Here is a 22,078-nt window from a genome sequence, read left to right as displayed (position 1 = left end):
TTCTAACATATGCTAATGTTAACATTTTAATTCGAATTTAAGAGGATGTTGGTTTTGTTTACTGCTAGTCCTATTTACTATGCAGCAGAGTCCAGTAGAGAACGCCATGTTTACCTGGGTTACACTCTGAATTAATGTATAACACTATAGTTAAGAACAGTTGAGTTGTGGTTGAAAAGTTAGTGATGGAGCAAGAATTTAAGGTTGTATCCAACTTTAACTAATTTATTGCTAATTCTAATGTCATACTTGGCACAAAAAATAAAAAAAGACTCATCTTAGTTTTGGTTATCAAGGAAAAGTGTATTTACATTTTAGTGACATGTTTTTGCATTGATTACTGTTTAATGACAGTGCTAATGCTAAAGTCAAGCTTGCTAGAAAGCTGCACATCTTAACTGTGAGGCAGCTGTTGCCCATGAATGGCACATCTTAACTCTGGCTGTCATGAAAATGTTAGAATAGATTTAAATGGTTTATTACTATTTAAGTAACATTTTATGCATTAATCACAAACCAATTCTTGTTTTTCTTAGTTTTTGTTTGTTAATTTGAGTTGTTTTAAATTGGGACAACCAGCTGAAACAAGGATCCTCAACTAACTGGTAGCCTTCTACCACTCTGAGGGTTTATTAATGTTGTGTATGTATTAATGTCTGTTATTGGTAAGATAATTATTACTGATCACTGAACTTTACATTCAAAAATTCAAATTCTTTACCTAATCACATGATTTTTAAGAGAAAACCCTTTGCTTTGACATGCAACTCGTCTAAGCAAACAGATTTGCTAAAATATAAACCTATTCTGACAGTTCATTTTAACAGTGTAGTTTGGTTAGGACTAGTAGCCAGATAAATAAAAATGTAAAAACTGCAGCAATGAAGTAGTCCTGCAGTTTCCCTCCTGTTTCTAAACATTGAACTCTGTTAATAATTGCTCTCTTTAGCTACTTTACAGCTACTGCAACACCGTCACAGTCAGTGAATGGAAACATAACTATTTCCAGTAGCCCTTGAGAGAATCAGTTGCATATCCAACTTAAAAAAAAAAAAAAAAAAAAGCATTTTCCTATTTTATCTGGATTCCTGCAGCACTGACGAACATTCAGCGGCCTATAAAGGATTGCATGAAAGTTGTGGCCATCTCTGAGGAGCTGCTCGGGCTGAGCCAGAGACTCCGCCCCTTTACGAGCATCAGGACACCTTCAGCACAACAAAGCATGTGTCGCTGCGAAACATTGTTACTCCCCTGAACGTGCGGAATATATCACGGAAATTATCCGATATTTTTTGGTGTCTTTTCGTCACCATTGATGCTAAACTCAGAGTAGGTAAGCCCGATTTAAGGTGTGCGTTTGCGTTTGAATGGGTGTTTGTTTTGTTGTAGGTTCGGCGCCATTTTTTAGTACACAGATTTTTTTAAATACCCCCGGCTCACGTTCGTCCGACGCAGCCGCCTCTACTGTGTTGCACTTTAATTCATAAAAACAAAATGAAGTTGGAGATAAAAGCAATGCTTTTTTGGCTTTGTCACGCCACAATCATACTTAAAATAAAACATAATTACTGCATTTAAACTTACATAACCTATTTCGTCCGGTAACAGCAGCAGTCTTTTTGCAGCATCTTTAATTAAAAGTAGTCCCTCCAAGCGGAGGCAGCGGTGTTGTTTGCATGTGTAAGTTGGGTGTATGAAATTTAGTTTATATATATATATATATATTACACACAGAGACTCACTATATAGATATATATATATATATATTTTTTTACATAGTTAATCATATTTTAGGGCATTTTCTACTGATGCCTTTGCTCCTCCAGTGTAACTGCAACATGAACTAGAGCTATTTTCAAGTACATTGTAAATATATAGCTGGAAACTGATGTCTTTGCCTTTTTAAAACAATAATAGTTGAGATTTGTAATGATTCATGATGATGGAATTATAAACTGAGTTGGAATTTATGTTGTGTTTGCATCTCTTACATTACTGGATTGGGTTTAATATATAGGATGTTTCTGGACATGAATTGGATCTGTTTGTCTTGTAAAATGCCTTAAGATGACAATGTGAACTGGCGCTCATGAAATACACTACAATAAATTGACTCGCTTTTGTCAGGGATGTTCGCGCAGCTGACAAATGTGCTGATGCTATTGGGTCTTTTGCTTTGCATTTACTTTCTTTCTGCTTGACCTGCGTTGCTTTTGGCTCCCTGAGGAATGCATGGGTTAAAAATACCCACTTCAGCTGAATAAAAAGGGCGTCAGTTTGCGAAGGCTGTGTTGGTTTCTGTGCAGCCCTCCCTCCTTTTTAACGTGCTCAACAGCATCTCATCCAATAAGCCTCATCTCCATTGATGATACTGCTGAATATATATAGTCACATAATCTTTCGTGAGGAGCTGCAGATGTGACGCAGGGGGGATGAGGTAGAGTTAATGCAGCACGACTAGGAAGTTTTAAAAATTTTTTTTTTTTTTTTTACAAACAACTGAAGTAAACAAATGATAGTGATGACACGCTGGTAGGATCTCCTGTTTGGCTGAATCAGGAAGCACCTGAGGTGATATTCAACAATGTTTTCAGCTCTGCTGTGCCAGAGTGAGGTCATGAAGGTCCCAGAAGGGCTTGCTGGTGTAATCCTCTTTTAGGAGTTATGATGCATTCGTACAGTTAGGCATAGTATTCTGTTCTAAGAGGAGATCCACACAGGAAAACAAACCACACACCCTTTAGTATTGTTCTACTTTTTGAATGAAAAATATAGATTTAAGTGGGGCACCATGTCCATGTATCCTTTCAGCTCTGGTTTTAAAATCTTTTTAAAGTGTTGCAACTTTCTTCTGTGCCATTACCTGATTGCTCTTTGGGTTGAGTTTGATGCTCAGAATGGCTTTAAAATTGCTTTCAGCAAAGCCAAACTAAATCAATCATGCTGCATTATTCTTTTCCCATGGCGTTTCATGTTACAGCATCCGGCTCACAGACTATCTGTATGTATTGATCATTTTGAGACAGACAAAGACATGAGCTAAGATTTCTGTTTTCTACTTAGGGAAAATAAATGTTACAGTTTTTTGAAGGGTTCTGGTCACTCTGCCTCTTTGATATTTTGTATTTTTGCAGTTTTGGTTGATTTGGGTGCAAAAAGGATCCCTTCTACACTGTATGTTTAGCATGAACCATGTTTCAATTTATAGCTGTCTTGGGGACAAGCCATACCAAGGTTTCAAAAACATTACAATTTTAAAGGAGGACCTCGATAAAGAGGTACATTTTGCAGTTGACTGCCCCTCCCTTACCTGTTGCTGCCTATCATCTGGTTGAAAGAAAGCTACTATTTTCTCAACCTTACAAGATGGATAGGTATAATTGGATGTTTGCAAATATTTCCATTCACATAAAATACAGTCAAGGTGTACAAACTAAAGGTGTGCCAAGCATCACTCCTATTAAGGTAACACTGTACTAGAAATACAATTGGCTACTGACATTTGTTTTACTTTCCTGTTTCAAATAAAATGAATTGGATCATGGTATACTGTTTTCTTTGAAATCTTCATGGTATTTCTACTCGAGGTTAGTCAATGGTTTAAAGTAATTTTCTTATATCTACTCATAGTCGACTGTAACAAAATATAGTTATGTTACTCCAGTTAAACATTTTTACCAGTTGGAAGTCACTCAGATTTATTTTCATTTTATCAGGGGTCTCTTGTTTCTAAATGTGGATCAGAACCACAATCAATAGGATAAAGGTACATATTGTTGAGTTTCAAAGAATGTACTGCCCACTAGTGGCGTGGCGGGGGAATTCCACCATCTTTACAACTCTACTGTTGCCATGTGAAGATTACAATTAAAACGTTTTCGTGTAGACATGTTAACAGAAGCTTATTGTTGTCATGTAAACAGGGCCTTGGTCTTTAGTTACATTTCTGTGGATTTTTGGGTTTTTGTGTCAGCCAGGTAGGTGGGGCAAACGAGTTGAGACAGACATTGAGATGGATATTGCAGGCAGGTAGAAGAAGATAATCTCACATGGTCACTTGTGGGCTGATTAACTCTAAACTCTTTCTAATTCCTTAAGCCTGCAACCAGTGTCCAGGAAACATGCTTTCTTTATGTTCACTAGCATGTATTATTTTATTGAGAACTCCTTTTAATATGGAGCCAGGTTTTTAAGGAAAAAGTAGGATAAATGTTCAAAAGAAAACTAAATAAATCAGTTACAGCTTTCTGAAAGACGAGAATATGAATGCTGTGTGAACGCTTGCCTCTGTGCACACATGTTTGCACATGTGCATATATGTGTTGTGTGAAGCAAAGCGTGAACAAAAATAGATATGAGCTGGGCCAACTAATGAGTCCCCACATCTTGTGCACATGTAGCTATTTATAAACCTCCTCCATCTCCTTTGCAAGCTCCTCTTCCTGCCCCCGCCTGGTTTTGATGCACAGGGTGTAAATGAGATCAAGCCAGTTTTTCCAAAGTGCATTAAAAACAGTGCAGGTTGTTTATTTGGTAAGTGGATTAGGAATGTATCTGTTCCGCCTGGCTTTAGGGTGGATTTAATAACTTCAGTATTGATATTATTTTTTACAACATTAACTACTTTTGTAATTGTGCTTGCCATTCTTTAATCTAAATACAAATATTTTGATTTATTTTTTCTTTTCATGTCTGCTATTGATGGTTTTGGTTTCTTTATATATGCAAATGTTTCTCTGGTTGATTTAAAAAAATTGCTTATTAGGTTATTTGGGAAGTGGGTTGGTGGGTTATTATTATTATTATTAACCAAATGTAGCTACTTTTATATTCTAATCTACATATTTTATACATATGTCGTATATTATCTCACTGCACAAGTGCATTTTCCCGATTCCATTTCTGTCATGATTTCATTGATAAAAAAATTAAACTTAGTTTGTTAAGTTCTTTTGTTTTTTATATTAATCTGTTTTTAACCCGTGCTGAGCCCTTTGCGGTACACTCGTTTCTTTAAAAATGCTCTACGACTGAACTTTGATTGAAAATGTAGATGCTTAGATTTTAATCATAGAAAAAGCATCCAGTTAAAATTAGTATTAAATTAAAATCAAATCAAATCACAGTGGAAGTCCAGTCTTTGTTCTTGCACCTGATCAGGCAGCTCTCTGTGAGATCACTGTTGTTTAGAGGGGGTCCTACTTTATCTATAATTCATCTTGTTACAGGCTCTAATTGTGTGTTATTGAGGTCAGTCTTTTTTCTTTAAAAATATGACATTACATTGCCCATCCCACTCCTTCCCGTTAAAGCACAGAAATTATTTGTCACATTTTAAGAGATTAATGGTGTATCGGGAGACCCTGCGCCACCGCCATCTAACTTTGCTCCTAAAGCAGGTCGGTCCTGCTCAGCTGGCTGATGGCAGAGATGTTAGATGGTCTAACACAAAATGGAGGAGGCAGCAGACACAAGCTCAGGTGGTCCATTAGGAGCGTGTCTGTTTCCTGACAATCGGAATTGAGATGACGGAGCATTAAGACGCCCGCAGGAGGCCGTGGGCATCGATGCATAAAGGTGTGCGCGTCTGTATGTTCGTGGTGACCTAGGGTTTAGACCTATGGAGCGGTGGGGGGGGGGTCCTGTTGGGGGAAGGGCAGGGAGGATTAGTAATAGAGTGCAGCATAGTTATTGGTCACTGGACGCAAACAATGAGAGGGCTAAAGAGGATTTGGTCTGGCTGCGTGCCCCCTCCTCCTGTCCTGGAGTGCCAGTGGGAAGTGTATGGTATAGAGATCCGGGATGCACCCTTTTGGGCGGCCCTGTACATCTGGAGGATCGGCCTTGTCGGTTACCACCCCTCCCACTTCAAAAGAAGAGGTTGGGACTACATATCCAAGAGACAAAAACCTTAGTTACCAGTTAGACATTGGCCAGACGTGATGATGTCTGTCATATCAAAGCCCATTGATTTTACAGTGAGGCCCTGTAACTGATATATATCACTTCACAGAAACATTGGGCGTTTGTGTAATATCTCCAATGCATTTTGGCCTGCTGGGTAATTTATTCAGCAAGTTTCTAAAAATATCAAGTCTGACTCATTTTCATCTGAATCTGAAAAAACTCATCAACCCTCTGAAGCTCATTGCTGAATAAACGGTGGTTTACTCATAGGATCAATGAGCCTGATCATTAACAGTGCTGTGAAAAAAGTATTCACCTCCTTTACAGATTTTCCTGTTTTTTCTTTGTCAAAATTTGATTTTTCAGTTCCTCAAATAAATTTTAAAATAAGCAAAAATAACCTGATTACTGCCACATCTGTTCAATAAATTGAATCACTTAAATAGAACCTGTATGACAGGACCGGTTCTGACATCAATCAGTCCAGAAAGGGTACCAACCCATTTCTAAAGCTTTGGGACTCAACACTACCCACAAATTAGGGGAAAAAGCGCAAAAGAACCCAGAACAACATCTAAAGCTCTGCAGGCCTCACTTGCCTCAGTTAAGTGTTCCTGATTCAGCAACATCAAAACAACATCTAGATAATTATCAAGACGTTTAGGAAGATATTATGTGGACTGAATGTGAACAAGTAGAACTTTTTAGAAGGTGTGTTTAATCTGGTGTCACACATTATTTTCAGTATCATACTGACAGTGGAACATGGTGGTGGTTCTGTGATGGTCTGGGGCTGCTTTGCTGCTTCAGGACCTAGAGGACTTCCTGTAATTGATAGAACAATAAATTCTGGTTATCACTCAAAAAATCCTAAAATAGAATGTCCTACTTTGTGACATTAAGCTCGGGCACACTTGTTTTATGCAGCAGAACAAAGATCCAAAGCCTACCAGGAAGTCTACCTCTTACTGGCTCAAAAAAAGCAAGATATTAAGGATTGGCCTAGTCAAAGTCTAGACTTAAATCCAATTGAGATATTGTGGCAAGACCTGAAACAGGCTGTTCATGCTCTTAAATCATTCAGTGGAGCTGAATAAAAAAAAAAGTACTGCAAAGAAGAGTCGGTCAAAATTCTTTGAAAGCGATGGTAAAAATTAATTTCCAGTTATCACAGATAATTTGTGTTATCTGTTGCTGCAAAGGGTGGCAAAACCAGTTATGTTCAGGGGATGATTACCTTTTTGCTTTTTTTCCCTCAATAAATTTGAAATACATTTTTTTTTAATTAACTTTATTTATTATCTCTCTTACATTAAAATTAGTTCGAAACATTTAAATGTGCCAAAAATCAAGAACTGTAATGGGCTAGGGACTTGTTCACAGCACTATATATCATTGTTCTGTGCATATATATCATCTGGTTACTTTGTCCCTGACTGTTTGTTGACCTGATCAGAATGGGCGTGTGCGTTACGACGAGCCGGGCATGCCTGCTGAGGATGACCCATGGCAGCGTTAACAGGCAGATCCTGAGTAGAATGCCTCCTTTGTGTTGGAGCGATTTAATGAGTCTGAGATAGGCCATCAGAACTCCATGTTGGCTCCGTCTCCAACAAGGAGGCCTATTGTGTGGTGAGCTGATGGTTGTGTATGTGTCAGTGCTATATTGTAAACTATGAATCGCAGTTCGCTTCATGTTTGTCTGTAATGAGGTTTGGGAGAAGTCAGTCAGTGATTCATTTGAACAGCTATGTTTTGTTTTATATAATGTAAATTATTATCAATTAGATTGGAGCTTCTGGGTAAATGTTTTTGTAGCTGTCAACATATCTGGTGTGGAATAGAATAGAATATATATATCCTTTATTGTCCCATAGTGGGTATATTCAGGTGTGTCAAAATGTAAAAATCAAAATGTAACTAGACTGTACAGTAAGGGAAAAAGTTACAACATAAGAAAAATAAATAATGTGCAGTTATTAAAAATGGCATACTGAGATTAAAAATGTGGAAAAAAAAAATCTACATAAAGCACCCTCCGTATACTGGTCCTTCTCAAAATATTAGCATATTGTGATAAAGTTCATTATTTTCCATAATGTCATGATGAAAATTTAACATTCATATATTTTAGATTCATTGCACACTAACTGAAATATTTCAGGTCTTTTATTGTCTTAATACGGATGATTGTGGCATACAGCTCACGAAAACCCAAAATTCCTATCTCACAAAATTAGCATATTTCATCCGACCAATAAAAGAAAAGTGTTTTTAATACAAAAAACGTCAACCTTCAAATAATCATGTACAGTTATGCACTCAATACTTGGTCGGGAATCCTTTGGCAGAAATGACTGCTTCAATGCGGCGTGGCATGGAGGCAATCAGCCTGTGGCACTGCTGAGGTCTTATGGAGGCCCAGGATGCTTCGATAGCGGCCATTAGCTCATCCAGAGTGTTGGGTCTTGAGTCTCTCAACGTTCTCTTCACAATATCCCACAGATTCTCTATGGGGTTCAGGTCAGGAGAGTTGGCAGGCCAATTGAGCACAGTGATACCATGGTCAGTAAACCATTTACCAGTGGTTTTGGCACTGTGAGCAGGTGCCAGGTCGTGCTGAAAAATGAAATCTTCATCTCCATAAAGCTTTTCAGCAGATGGAAGCATGAAGTGCTCCAAAATCTCCTGATAGCTAGCTGCATTGACCCTGCCCTTGATAAAACACAGTGGACCAACACCAGCAGCTGACACGGCAACCCAGACCATCACTGACTGTGGGTACTTGACACTGGACTTCTGGCATTTTGGCATTTCCTTCTCCCCAGTCTTCCTCCAGACTCTGGCACCTTGATTTCCGAATGACATGCAGAATTTGCTTTCATCCAAAAAAAGTACTTTGGACCACTGAGCAACAGTCCAGTGCTGCTTCTCTGTAGCCCAGGTCAGGCGCTTCTGCCGCTGTTTCTGGTTCAAAAGTGGCTTGACCTGGGGAATGCGGCACCTGTAGCCCATTTCCTGCACACGCCTGTGCACGGTGGCTCTGGATGTTTCTACTCCAGACTCAGTCCACTGCTTCCACAGGTCCCCCAAGGTCTGGAATCGGCCCTTCTCCACAATCTTCCTCAGGGTCCGGTCACCTCTTCTCGTTGTGCAGCGTTTTCTGCCACACTTTTTCCTTCCCACAGACTTCCCACTGAGGTGCCTTGATACAGCACTCTGGGAACAGCCTATTCGTTCAGAAATTTCTTTCTGTGTCTTACCCTCTTGCTTGAGGGTGTCAATAGTGGCCTTCTGGACAGCAGTCAGGTCGGCAGTCTTACCCATGATTGGGGTTTTGAGTGATGAACCAGGCTGGGAGTTTTAAAGGCCTCAGGAATCTTTTGCAGGTGTTTAGAGTTAACTCGTTGATTCAGATGATTAGGTTCATAGCTCGTTTAGAGACCCTTTTAATGATATGCTAATTTTGTGAGATAGGAATTTTGGGTTTTCATGAGCTGTATGCCAAAATCATCCGTATTAAGACAATAAAAGACCTGAAATATTTCAGTTAGTGTGCAATGAATCTAAAATATATGAATGTTAAATTTTCATCATGACATTATAGAAAATAATGAACTTTATCACAATATGCTAATATTTTGAGAAGGACCTGTATGACTCCCCTCTGTTCTCCTTCCCAGTGGCTACCATGACAACAGAGGCGAGTGCTGTGAACGAGGCCGACACTGAAGGCAAGCAGAAGAGCAGCCGCGCTCCGCCAGAACCCGAACCTGTGCAGCAAGAGGCGACCACATCTGAGCAGGAGGGGGAGCAGTCGAGCAACAAGGCCCAGGAGCAGGCTGGTGAGCCTGGGCCTGCGGAGGTAGCTACCTCCCCTGAGGAGGAGCAGTTGAAACCTCGTACCAGGACCTCTGCTGGCAAGGGCCTCTCACGCCTCTTCTCCTCCTTCCTAAAACGGCGCTCTCAGGGTTCGGAGGGCGAGGGCTTTGAGGCTGAGAAAGCCAGCGACGAAAAGGCGGACCAAGAGAAAGTCGACAATCCAGAAGAGGAAAAAGTAGAAGAGGTGAAGAGTGAGGACAAGGAGTCTAAAGCAGTGGAGGAAAAACCAGAAGCCAAAGAAATTAAAAAGAAAGATGAAGAGAAAATAGAAGAAAAAGAAGAGAAGAAGAAAATAGAAGAAAAAGTTGAGAAAAAGGGGAGTAAAAAGAAAAAGAAAGAAGCGAAGAAGAAAGCAGAGGAAAAGAATGAAGGCAAAGTGAAAAAGGACGAGACAAAAAAAGAAGACGTAAAGTCAGAAAATAAAGAGGAGCAAAAGGAGGAAAAGGTGAAGACAACTGTAGAAAAGGAGGAGGCAAAACCAGAGAAAAAAGAAGAAGAAAAGAAGCAGACCACTGAGGGTAAAGAAGAAGGGGTAGAGGCTGGAAAGAAAGAAGAAGGAAAGGTAGACAAGAAGGACGCAAAGAAAAAAGAAAAGGAGAACAAGCTGAAGAAAAGGGAAGAGGAAAAAGCAAAAAGAAAAGCAGAGGAAGAAGAGAGGATAAAAAAGAGAGAAGAGGAGAAAGCAAAGAAACGAGAAGAAGAAAAAGCCAGAGAAGCCGAAAAACTAAAAAAGAAAGAGGAGGAAAAGGTTAAAAAGAGGGAGGAGGAAAAGGCTAAGGAGGAAAAAACAAAAAAGAAGGAAGAGGAAAAAACTAAAGAAGACAAGACAAAAAAGGAGGAGAAAGCTAAAGAGGAGAAACAAGAGGAAAAGATAAAACGACTGGAAAAGACAGATATAGAGGAGAAAAAGACTGAAGACAAGCACCAGGAAGAGGAAAAGGGAAAGAAAAAGGAGAAGGGGAAGAGCATAGGAAAGAAGGAAGACAAGGAGGAGAACAAACCAAGTGTGGAACAAGTGAAAGCACCTATTGCCGCTCCAGAGCCAGAACTAAAAATTGAGCCGGACACTGAACCTGAACCGGCTGCAGATCAACAGTCAGTAAGCAGCACTGAGACTCAGGTGAGACAAACTGAGAGCCCGATTATTATCACACTGAGTTGCTGTGGGACAAGCAGGCGTTTCTGCTACCTAACTTATTACAGATACTCACTCACATACCGTACAACCAGTGAAAAATACCAGTCTCACTGGAAACCTCAAATTTCCTTAAATGTGGTACAGAGCATAAACACAAGTAACAAACGGGATGAGGACACTGAGCGGAGGCAAAACTTCAGCTAAACACTTGGTTTGTAGCAGAGTAGCCGCTATACAGCCAGATATCTGTTATATAAACGACTGCCGCCATCATTTACATAGCATGTTTTGTAGTCTGCTCAACAGTCCTTGGTATGCTTTTTCATATTTTTCTTTTTAATTTCATCAGCCTGCTCCAGAGGTGCAAAAGGAAGAATCAGAGATACAGAAAGAGCCTGAAGAAGAAGTGCAAAAGGAGGGCACAGAAAAAAAGGAGCATCCAGCACAACAGGAGGTGACCAAAGGAGAAGAAAAAACAGCGAAGCAGATAAAGAAGGAGAAACGTAAAGAAAAGAAGACAGAAAAAAAGACAGAAAAGAAGATAGAGGAAACTAAAGGCTCCAAACGTCCAAAAACCATGCAGTGCAAAGTCACCTTACTGGATGACACTCTGTTTGAGTGTGAACTTGATGTGAGAGAAACACCAAATTATACTTTGTCCACTAATGCTTATATAATGCTGTACCCTCTAAATGATTAAAATATGGTTATACAGACTCAATTATCTCTTTTATGTCTTTACCAATAGAAACATGCTAAAGGTCAGGAGCTTTTAACTAAAGTGTGTGACCATGCCAACCTGCTGGAGAAGGATTACTTCGGGCTGGCCATCTGGGAAAACTCAGTCAGCAAGGTAGGTGGGGTTTTTAAAATTTTAATTTAGTTTTAATTAGAAAAACGAAACCGAAACAAGATACTGACCTGAAACTTGTGATTGTTTTTTCTCACCTATAGACCTGGTTGGAACCTTTTAAAGAGATCCGGAAACAGGTTTCGGGTGGCATCTATGAGTTTACATTTAATGTGAAGTTCTACCCTCCTGATCCAGCACAGCTTATGGAAGACCTCACTAGGTATATATGTTTCTATAACGTTGGCAAGCAGGTAGCTCAAACACTACTTCAACTAAAAAGTCATCTTTTACAAGTTGACCTGATAATGATTTTTTTGAAGGGGTAGTTCAGGACTTTTGAAGTGAGGTTCTGTTAAAAGGTTATAGATAAACTGAGGTTACAGAAAGTTATCCACCTGCAGTGGATAACTTTCCAGACATTTAGTAGGAAGCTAGTTAAAGTTGGTATGACAGAGGTCAAGACCAAAGTGGAACTTCTGCCATCTTAAACAACTGCAGTCTCAAAAACATCTTACTTGTTTATGCAAATGCTACACTATATTGCCAAAGTATTTGCTTACCTACTTAATTAATTGAAATCAGGTGTTCCAATCACTTCCATGGCCACAAGTGTTTCCAATCAAGCACCTATGGTTGCAGACTGTTTCTACAAATATTTGTGAAAGAATGGGTCGCTCTCAGGAGCTCAGGTGACATCCTATCACAGTACCAGCTTGGTACTGTGATAGTGCTAGTAGCAGTGGTGACATTTCCTCGCTCCTAAATATTCCAACTCCAACTGTCAGTGGAAACGGTTGGGAAGGACAGCAAGTCAGCCATGAAGTGGTAGGCCACGTAAATTGACGGAGCTGTGGCAAGGTATGGTGATGCGCATAGTGTGCAGAGGTCGTTGAGTTCCTGTAGATTCAGTTGAAGGTCACCTTCAGATTACCTCAAGAACAGTACATAGAAAGCTTCATGGAATGGGTTTCCATGGCCGAGCTGCTGCTTTCAAGCCATACATCACCAAGTGCAATGCAAAGCGTCGGATGCATTGCTGCCACTGGATTCTAGAGCAGTTGAGGCACGTTTTCTTGAGTGACGAATTGCGCTTCATCTGGCAGTCTGATAGACGAGTCTGAGTTTGGTAGTTGCCAGGAGGACGGTACTTGTCTATTGTGCCACCTATGAAATTTGGTGGAGGGGGGATTATGGTATGGGTTGTTTTTCAGGAGCTGGTGTGGCCCCTTAGTTCTAGTAAAAGAAAGTCTCAATGTCTCAGCATACCATGAGATCCCATGCTCCCAACTTTGTGGGAAGAGTTTGACTGGCCTGCACCAAGTCCTGACCTCAACCTGATGGAACACCTTTGAGATGAATTAGAGCAGTGACTGAGAGCCAGGCCTTCTCATCCCACACCAGTCTATGACCTCACAAATGTGCTTCTGGAGGAATGGTCAAAACTTTGAATGAACACGCTCCTAAACCTTTCCAGCCTTCCCAGTAGAGTTGAGGCTGTTATAGCTGCAAAGGGTAGATCAACATCATAGTGAACCCTATAGATTAGGAATGGGATGTCACTTAAGTTCATAGGTGGCAGGTAAGGAAATACTTTTGGCAATATTGAGTAGTTTAGGAACCTTTAAACTGTGTGTGGTCAGTGATTATTTCTAGAGAATAATGAGGTAGGAAGAGTTGTGTCACCAGTGATCTTGGTGTGTTAAACGTACTGGGTACAAAGCATGTAAAGAAGTTATAGTAACTGCCTGATTGAAAAGTAAGTTGTTTGTAAATATGGGTTATTTGGGTTTGAATGTTCCATTAGCAGTATATTTTTGACAGTTGACTTATTGGTGCTGCACTGCCTCCAACTTTAATTTCCCCTGCAAACTAACTAGGGATTTTAAGGTTAACCAATTCACATCGGTATGTGGAGTTCATCAGCAGAGCAGCTGGGAAAAGGTCCAGTTTTGGGAATTAAATCCAGATGCATCGGTTTTCACGCCCTTCCATGGATAAAACTAAATCTGTCCTTACATTTGCCTTTTATCACCTTGTTCTGCAAACTGATTTCTCGTGTTCATATCTTGACCTCATGTTTTCTTTCGGTCGCAGGTACTTCCTGTGTCTCCAGCTCAGGAACGACATTATGCATGGTGTTCTTCCTTGTTCCTTTGTCACGCTGTCCCTGCTGGGCTCCTACACAGCCCAGTCAGAGCTGGGAGAATATGACCCAGAGCTTCATGGGACAGATTACGTAAAAGATCTGAGCCTGGCACCCGGACAAAGCAAGGAACTGGAGGAAAAAGTGATGGAGCTGCACCGCACCTACAGGTCATTAAAGGGATGGGGACAATAATTTGACGGAATAGAAATTTGTCAACAGATAATTTTCATTGCAGTTATTAATAAGCATATTATAGCTCGCCCTAACCGTAAATATTTTTGTGTAACCTTCAAACGAATCATCCTTGAAAAGATTTCTCTTTCCCTGCATATGAAGGTCAATGAATCCAGCCCAAGCAGATCTGCTGTTTCTGGAAAATGCCAAGAAACTTGCAATGTATGGAGTTGACCTGCATCAAGCCAAGGTAGATCATTTTCTTGATTTCTTCATTTTTTTAGTTCGTAGTTTTCATAGTTTTTCTATTTTGTTGTGATGTTTTTCAAATAAAATAGACTTTTGTATCCTTTTTCCTTTTTAAAACACTTGGTAATATTTTGCAGCTGCAGTCATGCTTTGCATCATCAAGATTTAATCAAACAATTTATCTTATGTGCCTTTGAGATAAAAATGGAGGGATTATAACGTTTCAAACCCCATGACCTCAAACTGCATTGATGAGGAAAGAAAGACTGCCCCCTGGTGATTGTTTGCTGTAAGTGCCAGGAGACGATGACAGAGATATTTAATTGCGTTTCCTTTCTTGCATGCAGGATCTCGATGGCGTTGACATCACACTGGGTGTTTGCTCCAGCGGTCTGATGGTCTATAAGGACAAACTGAGGATCAATCGTTTCCCTTGGGCCAAAGTGCTCAAAATCTCCTACAAGCGGAGCAGCTTCTTTATCAAAATCAGAGCGTCAGAGGTACGCCTCACGCAATGGTTCAGATTTTAGGTCCAACCTCAGCTTTATAACTAATTCTTGAAAGAAAAATCTTGTAAATCTTTGAGTGAGAAGCTTAATATATATGTCTGTGATTAACTGTAGTTGACCCTATATTCTTTGTTTTCACTCTTTTTTTCACAAGTACACAATTAGACTGGTAATCTTACTGTTGACCTATAATCCTATGGTTTCACTAACATGTATTTATTTGTTTTATTGGAATTGATGCCACAGAGCCTTATAATTTTAGGATGCACACATAAATGTAAACTTGATCATTTAAATTAACATAAATATTTTTGCTGTGGGTTGCACACAATGTCACTTGATTTTATTTCTTCCCATGCAGCAAGAGCAGTATGAGAGCACCATCGGCTTCAAGCTACCCAACTACAAGGCCTCAAAGAAGCTTTGGAAAGTTTGCGTTGAGCATCACACTTTCTTCAGGTAAAGAAAAGTTTCTCTTTACTCACTCTGGGTGAAGGCTTTCTGCCTGGCAACAAAGGATCTTTCTCAGCTTTTCTCTATCGTCTAGAAAGATAATTGGCTAAATGGGCACTGCAGGTTAAGCCACATGTTGTCTCTACAGAGGAGAAGCTACACACTCATTGTCCCAGTCTAAGCATTTACACTTTATACTACTTTATACTACTTTATAAAGTAGTAGTAGTTTTAGTTAAAACTTTTAACTCATTTAAAGATTCATTACACACATAATGATATATTTCAAGGATAAACGTTTTGCGTCATTTACAGTTTACACTGTTTATTGTACACATTTCATATTCTGATTAGTTCAGGAAACAAAAGTAGAACTGAAAAAGAAAAATCCTCTTCTGCTCAGGGTTTCATCAGTGGAGCCTCCATCGTCCCGTCGTTTCCTTGTCTTGGGTTCCAAGTTCCGGTACAGCGGCCGTACTCAAGCCCAAACCCGGCAGGCAAGCTCCATGATCGACCGCCCTGCCCCTCGCTTCACACGCTCTGCGAGCAAGAGGCTGTCACGTAACTTAGAAGGAGGTAGGTGAAAGCGTGTGTCTGAAATAGCTCGTGTGTTGCTAATAAACCAAAGTGTTGATCTGCAGCTTTCTGACTTGTTTGGCTCGTGCAACTGGAGATGAGACTCCCCAGTTTCTGCAGCTACTCTCAGCATCATGCAGGTCTGAGGTTGACGATTGGTCGTTGTTTGTGGGAGCAGACAAGTCCTGGCATTCTGCTCAATTTCCAGGTGCCGGGAAACGCACAAGTCGCTGGTTTCTTGCTAATTGCTCTTGGCATCATCATGTTTATCAATATGCGTACACATTTTCAGTTATTTTTATTGCTTTAATACTTTAAAAATGCAGCTTGCTAACTGCCAGATTTTGGACTTTCACTAACATGACTACTGGCAATTTTTGGAACAAAATATTCCAGCTTCCTTTTATTATTTCTCTGTTCTCAGTCATTTCCAGTGCTGAAGTTGCTCTTCCCCATTTTAAAAGTGAGGAGCTGGATCTCACCTATGGTTTGCAACTCATATTACCTCCTAATTGAATAGCTCACTCATCACTTCTCCAGCAGCTCTTATTAACAGAGGTTCTGCAGAGAAATATAATGTGCAGTTTTGCTCTCGTTCTAAAAGATGAGACATATTTTATCTTGCTGCCAATAACCTCATCTTTTTGGACTTACAGTAGTCCAGATTGCCCAAAGAGAAAAAAAAAATGCTTGCATCCAACTGGGTTATAAATTAGCTCAAGCTAACCCTGAAGCTTGCTCAACACCGTCCTCTGTTCTGCAGATTTATTACATAACCTCAATCACCTCAACATCTTTTCACAGCCAGAAGGAAGTCTGAGCAGATTTTCACCCAGTCCTGGGAGGAAGGACAGTCTGTTCAAACACTCACAATAAACTGGAAGAGCACTCATACAGCAGACGGCGGCTCTCAAATTATCAGTGAACAGCAGCAGGAGAGGATAAAGGAAGGCGAGTGGTCTGACCTTCTGTATCGTCAACCTTCTGTAGCTGCTGTCCAGACTTTTGATTTTGTGAAACAACAAGGTATCTGCACTAATAACATTTACATGTGCTCGTGTGCACTTTAATCATCATGTAGCTGTATAAGTATATAAATGTATCGAGATTAGGCATGGGTTGGTGTGATAAGCTCAACTGAACATACTACTGTTTTGCAACAATTCAAAAGATAAAATACCTCATTATTATTGCAGTTGCAATGATATCGATGCCAAATATTTATTAGTATTTTTATAATTTTGGGAATTTTGAATAAATTATGTTGATGTCGTTCAATTATAAATATTTGGACATGAATATTTCTTTAAAATTATAATTAACAACAATAATTAATAATTAACAATTTAGCTGCGCAGACTTTACGCAGCTGACCCAATTAGTTTCACTCCACCACTTTGTAACGGCATTTAAGTTTGTAGATTTTATGTCAAAATCTGGAATGCACCAAAATGAAAATTCAGGCCGATATCGTCATCCGATATTAATATCGTTGTTACAGCCAATAACCAATAGTTACAGATATTATATATTATATATATCTCACTACCCTTTCGACCCCTTGAACAAACGACCTCACCGTGGTCATTGCTTCTCTGCTTACACCCTACAGTCCTGCACTGCATCACTATAACTGTTACATGTGTACACAAATGCTACATAGCCAACCGCGCCACCCCGTCCTCTCCAGAAACATACACAAAAAGCAACAAGATGGTAATAAATATTAGTTTTTAATATTGGTCCAGTTTTACTTATCAGACTGATATTTTACAAAATTGGGCTAAAATCGGCCGATATCGATGTTAATGCAGATATATCGTGCATCCCTAGTTTAAATCTAAGGGAATCAAATTTAAACCATAAAAACTTCTACATAATACATGCAACTGATAGATGCAAGTCATGTCAAAGCCTTATTACTTTTCAAGTAAAGGGTGTGATAAAAACATGTCTTCTTTTTTATTTAGGAGTTGTGCTCATGACTGAACTCTGGTCTGTTATGGTTTATTTCCAGTTTAGTCTCATCCTGTTTGAACTTTAAAGGATGAATGTCAAATGTTTGCTCAGGCAGTATTTGATGGTATGTATTCAGGAAAATTGGCCGTTTCGATTTCTCGATGTTTCAAAAAATTTGTCAATGGGGTAAAAACAAAATATATAATATTTCTGAAAATTACTTTTTAAAGTTATGTTATGACCGGCCCATGCCTAGACGAGATAATATGTATTTATCCAACACAACATACATTTTCAGTTTGAGGTTTGTGGATTTTGGTCTTCTGGTTCAAAGATGTTGCTTAACATTTATCTGAATTCAGCCAAACCCAGCTTGGAATATTCCTCCTCTGCGGACGTTCAATATCAACCCGCACCATCAAGGCAGGATGACTGGTTCCTGTACTTTGACCGATTCTTCAGTTTATCCGAGTCTGAAGAAAAGATTCTGTGTGAGTTATTTTAGGGAATAACCTTTTCAACCTACTTAAAAGAACTCACCAACAGCCTGCTATATGTTCTAGATTATCGCTCCTATTCATAGTTAGGTGTTTGATTTGTCAATTTGCTCTCCTCAGCCTCTAGTAAAACCCAGTCCCAGATCCTTGTGGAGGAGCTTGTCTCGTCAGTGGCCGAACAGGAAGAGACTACTGAGCAAGTCATTGAAAGTCTGCACAAATCTGTGACCTTGATAGATGCATTGGCAGAGATTGAAGATCTGGAAGAGAAACTGAGGAAAGTGAGGGACTTGGAGGAAAGGCTGCAAGAAGCGGGTGAGGTGACAGAGAGGATTCAGAGGGTGATTGAAGAGGAATTGGGGCAGGAAGAGGTCGAAAGGTTAAGAGCAGAGGAGGGTGATTTAGAGCAGGTGGTTTTACAGACATTTTTAAAGAGGATGGAGACAGACAAGGATGATGTGGATGAACTGGAAGAAGAAATAAAGCAGGTGTTTTTAAAAGGTCTGGTGCCCGAAGAGGAAAACAAGCTGAATCAGTTAGATAATAGTTTGAGGGCAAAGCTACGGGAGATAGAAAAGGAATGGCAGGAAGAAATACGGGAAAAGTTCGTCTCTGCGGGTCTATCTGGGACCACTTCTGTTGTGACTCTGCAGAAAGTTGAGCACTGGGGTGGGAAGAGGACGATGATTGTGGACGAGACGGGAGAGTCAGGTCAGATGTTAGAAAAACAGACTCAGAGAGAGTTTACAGAGAGGCTTCATTACGGGACTCCAGCTCAGGTGGAATATGAGGATGAGTGGTACACACTTCTTTACCGCCCTCCGCACCAAGCAGTTTTCATTCCATCAGGTATAGTATGCTCCTCTAAGAACCGCTTTGGCCTTCTACTAATCTTCTGATGCTCCATCCGGTTTACAAGACATAACAGTAATGAGGCAAATATTAATAACACACTCACCAACTAGTTCGGTTCTTTAAAGTTCATTTGTTCTCGCTGCTACCATGCTTCTTTGTGGATTAGAAGATTTCCCTGATAAGTATTTTGCAAGAACAACCTCACACGCGGACTTTTGCTGCTTTTGCAAATAACGTTTTTGACCTGCGGCACACATTACCACCCATGTTCAATTTCTTTGCATCTTTACCCTCCTGGTTAGTGGCGGCTGAGGATGAGAGCAAGTATTTCAGCTCAGTGAAGAAGAGACAGGTAGGAGAAGAGGAGATTCGGGACCTACCAGAGATCCTGCAACAACAGTCACTCATGGAAAGGGTGGATGACTGGTTTGTGTTACTGGTTGGGACTCCAAGAGAAACCTCTTATATAGAAGCAGGTACTGCTAAAACGTTGTGTGCTGTTTTTGCAAATTACCCATGCTCCTATGCACTGTAGTGCTGCTTGCTGATAAAACATTGGCCTACTACTGATGATTGAGGAAGTCTTCTCCTGGTTCCATTTATCAGTAACAATGAATGGATTCCAATTGGATGAAGACAGGTTTGTCTCTGAGGTTGACGTTTCAGAGGTTTACAAGGTAGAAGTTGAAGAGAGACAGATGGCGCAAGAGACTCCAGGAGAAGCTTATATAGAACCAGGTACTGCTGAAACAGATTGTGCTGTTGTTGCTCTTCTGCATTGCATTCTACTTGCTTACTGATGAAACGTGTGCATACTGCTGCGGATTGAGAGAGTCCTCTTCTGGTTCCATTTATCAGTAACATTAAAGGAAGCCCAGATGGATGAAGGAAGGCTTGTAGCTGAAGTTTCAGAAGATTACAAGGTAGTAGTTGAAGAGAGACTGATGTTACAAGAGGCTCCAAGACATCTTGAAGAAATCCAGCCAGTAACTGAGAGGGATGATGACTGGTTTGTGTCACTGGATGCTCCTTCTAGACAAACTACACATGTAAAACCAGGTACTGACAAACACACCCTATCCCAAGCTGCCCTGTAGGTTTTGTTGGAATAGCCTTTCACTCTTTTCTTTTGGTTTTGGTGTTGTTTAAGTTGAAGTGAGTCTAGCAGGAGGTGTCTCCAAGTCCCAGATGGAAGTTGTCCCAGCTATCTCAGCTGTTGATCTGGGAAAAAAAAGAGTGGAGATTTTTGTCGAGGATACAGAAATAAAACAAATGCCAAGACAGGGGGGAGATGACTGGTCTGTGTTGCTTGATCTTCCAGATAGGGGAACATCCTTTATGCAACCAGGTAGTAATATACCCTTGCCTTTTACGTATTTATCTATTTTTCTTTTTTTTGCTTTTGTATTTAGAAATGCACCGGTCAGAATTTCCAACTTGTAGTTTCACTCACTGCCCTTAATGAGAGTCGTTAGGAGATAGTGTAACGGTAAAAAAAAGAAGTGCAAGAAAAATCTGGATTGATTGTGATCAATATCATCATTGCAGTTTTCAGCAATATCATAGCAAGTAAATATTTTCCTGATATTGTGCAGCCCAAAAATCCAACATGTTCCTGCCTGAATAAACCGCAGACGTACAGTATGTTGACATGTAGAAAATAAAGTAACCGCTTACAGTGCCTTGAGAAAGTTTTCGGCCCCTTGAACTTTTCAACCTTTTGCCACATTTCAGGCTTCAAACATAAAGATATAAAATTCAAAATTTTTGTGAAGAATCAACAACAGTGGGACACAATTGTGAAGTGGAATGAAATTTATTGGATGTGTCAAACTTTTTTAACAAATAAAAAACTGAAAAGTGGGGCGTGCAATATTATTCGGCCCCCTTGCGTTAATACTTTGTAGCTCCACCCTTTGCTGCAATTATAGCTGCAAGTCACTTGGGGTATGTCTCTATCAGTTTTGCACATCGAGAGACTGAAATTCTTGCCCATTCTTCCTTGCAAAACAGCTGGAGCTCAGTGAGGTTGGATGGAGAGCGTTCGTGAACAGCAATCTTCAGCTCTTTCCACAGATTCTCGATTGGATTCAGGTCTGGACTTTGACTAGGCCATTCCAACACCTGGATACGTTTATTTGTGAACCATTCCATTGTAGATTTGGCTTTATATTTTGGATCATTGTCTCGTTGGAAGATAAATCTCCGTCCCAGTCTCAGGTCTCTTGCAGACTCCAACAGGTTTTCTTCCAGAATGGTCCGGTATTTGGCCCCATCCATCTTCCCATCAGTTTTGACCATCTTCCCTGTCTCTGCTGATGCAAAGCAGGCCCAAACCATGATGCTGCCACCACCATGTTTGACAGTGGGGATGGTTTGTTCAGGGTGATGAGCTGTGTTGCTTTCATGCCAAACATATCGTTTTGCATTGTGGTAAACAGTTTGATTTTGGTTTCATCTGACCAGAGCACCTTCTTCCACATGTTTGGTGTGTCTCCCAGTGTCTCCTTTCTCAAGGCACTGTACGTCTATGCCCCCTCAGTTTATTTTTAAAAGCTACAGTAGTGAAAATAGCTGACTGATTGTAGTCTTTAGGTTCTTTTGTTATTAGACACACGGTTTTCTTGTCCCTAAGGACATACCTGGCATGTTTCAATGGAGGCATGTCAAAATCAGCTGTTTTTCCCAGAGGCATTGTTGTCACGTTCCATCTAGTGACACCTCTGATGAAGACGGAAGCCTCCGTCGAAACATGCCAGGTATGTCCTTAAGGACAGAAAAAACGTGTCTAATAATAAAAGAAGCTAAAGACTATATTGTATACAGACACAATATACTGTATTGGAATATCTGATTGTTTTTCATTTAATAACTTCCACA

General features: G+C 40.1%; 1 protein-coding gene across 19 annotated transcripts in view; it reads left to right on the top strand.

The window, feature by feature from the left end:
* The window catches only part of LOC124865762 (protein 4.1-like), a 48,561-nt gene that overhangs the window by 6,742 nt on the left and 19,741 nt on the right, over positions 1–22,078 (top strand). For 3 of the 19 annotated variants that reach the window (XM_047361148.1, XM_047361149.1, XM_047361146.1), the window contains exons 2-17: positions 9,591–10,909; positions 11,277–11,558; positions 11,676–11,780; positions 11,882–12,000; positions 13,875–14,093; positions 14,263–14,350; positions 14,697–14,849; positions 15,220–15,317; positions 15,715–15,887; positions 16,692–16,913; positions 18,209–18,337; positions 18,464–19,192; positions 19,501–19,674; positions 19,805–19,936; positions 20,057–20,257; positions 20,349–20,546. In XM_047361148.1, coding sequence (XP_047217104.1) covers positions 9,599–10,909; positions 11,277–11,558; positions 11,676–11,780; positions 11,882–12,000; positions 13,875–14,093; positions 14,263–14,350; positions 14,697–14,849; positions 15,220–15,317; positions 15,715–15,887; positions 16,692–16,913; positions 18,209–18,337; positions 18,464–19,192; positions 19,501–19,674; positions 19,805–19,936; positions 20,057–20,257; positions 20,349–20,546 — 4,333 coding nt within the window. In that variant the 5' untranslated portion in view covers positions 9,591–9,598. Of the gene's footprint in view, positions 1–648; positions 1,334–4,510; positions 4,534–9,590; positions 10,910–11,276; positions 11,559–11,675; positions 11,781–11,881; positions 12,001–13,874; positions 14,094–14,262; positions 14,351–14,696; positions 14,850–15,219; positions 15,318–15,714; positions 15,888–16,691; positions 16,914–18,208; positions 18,338–18,463; positions 19,193–19,500; positions 19,675–19,804; positions 19,937–20,056; positions 20,258–20,348; positions 20,547–22,078 lie in introns of those variants that run through there. The other 16 variants (XM_047361155.1, XM_047361154.1, XM_047361158.1 and 13 more) reach the window with 14 other exon arrangements.

The sequence above is a fragment of the Girardinichthys multiradiatus genome, chromosome 3 (genome assembly GCF_021462225.1).
Source record: "Girardinichthys multiradiatus isolate DD_20200921_A chromosome 3, DD_fGirMul_XY1, whole genome shotgun sequence".
Taxonomy (NCBI): domain Eukaryota; kingdom Metazoa; phylum Chordata; class Actinopteri; order Cyprinodontiformes; family Goodeidae; genus Girardinichthys; species Girardinichthys multiradiatus.
Note: the sequence above shows the minus strand (reverse complement) of the source record. Positions and strands in the feature narration are given on the sequence as shown.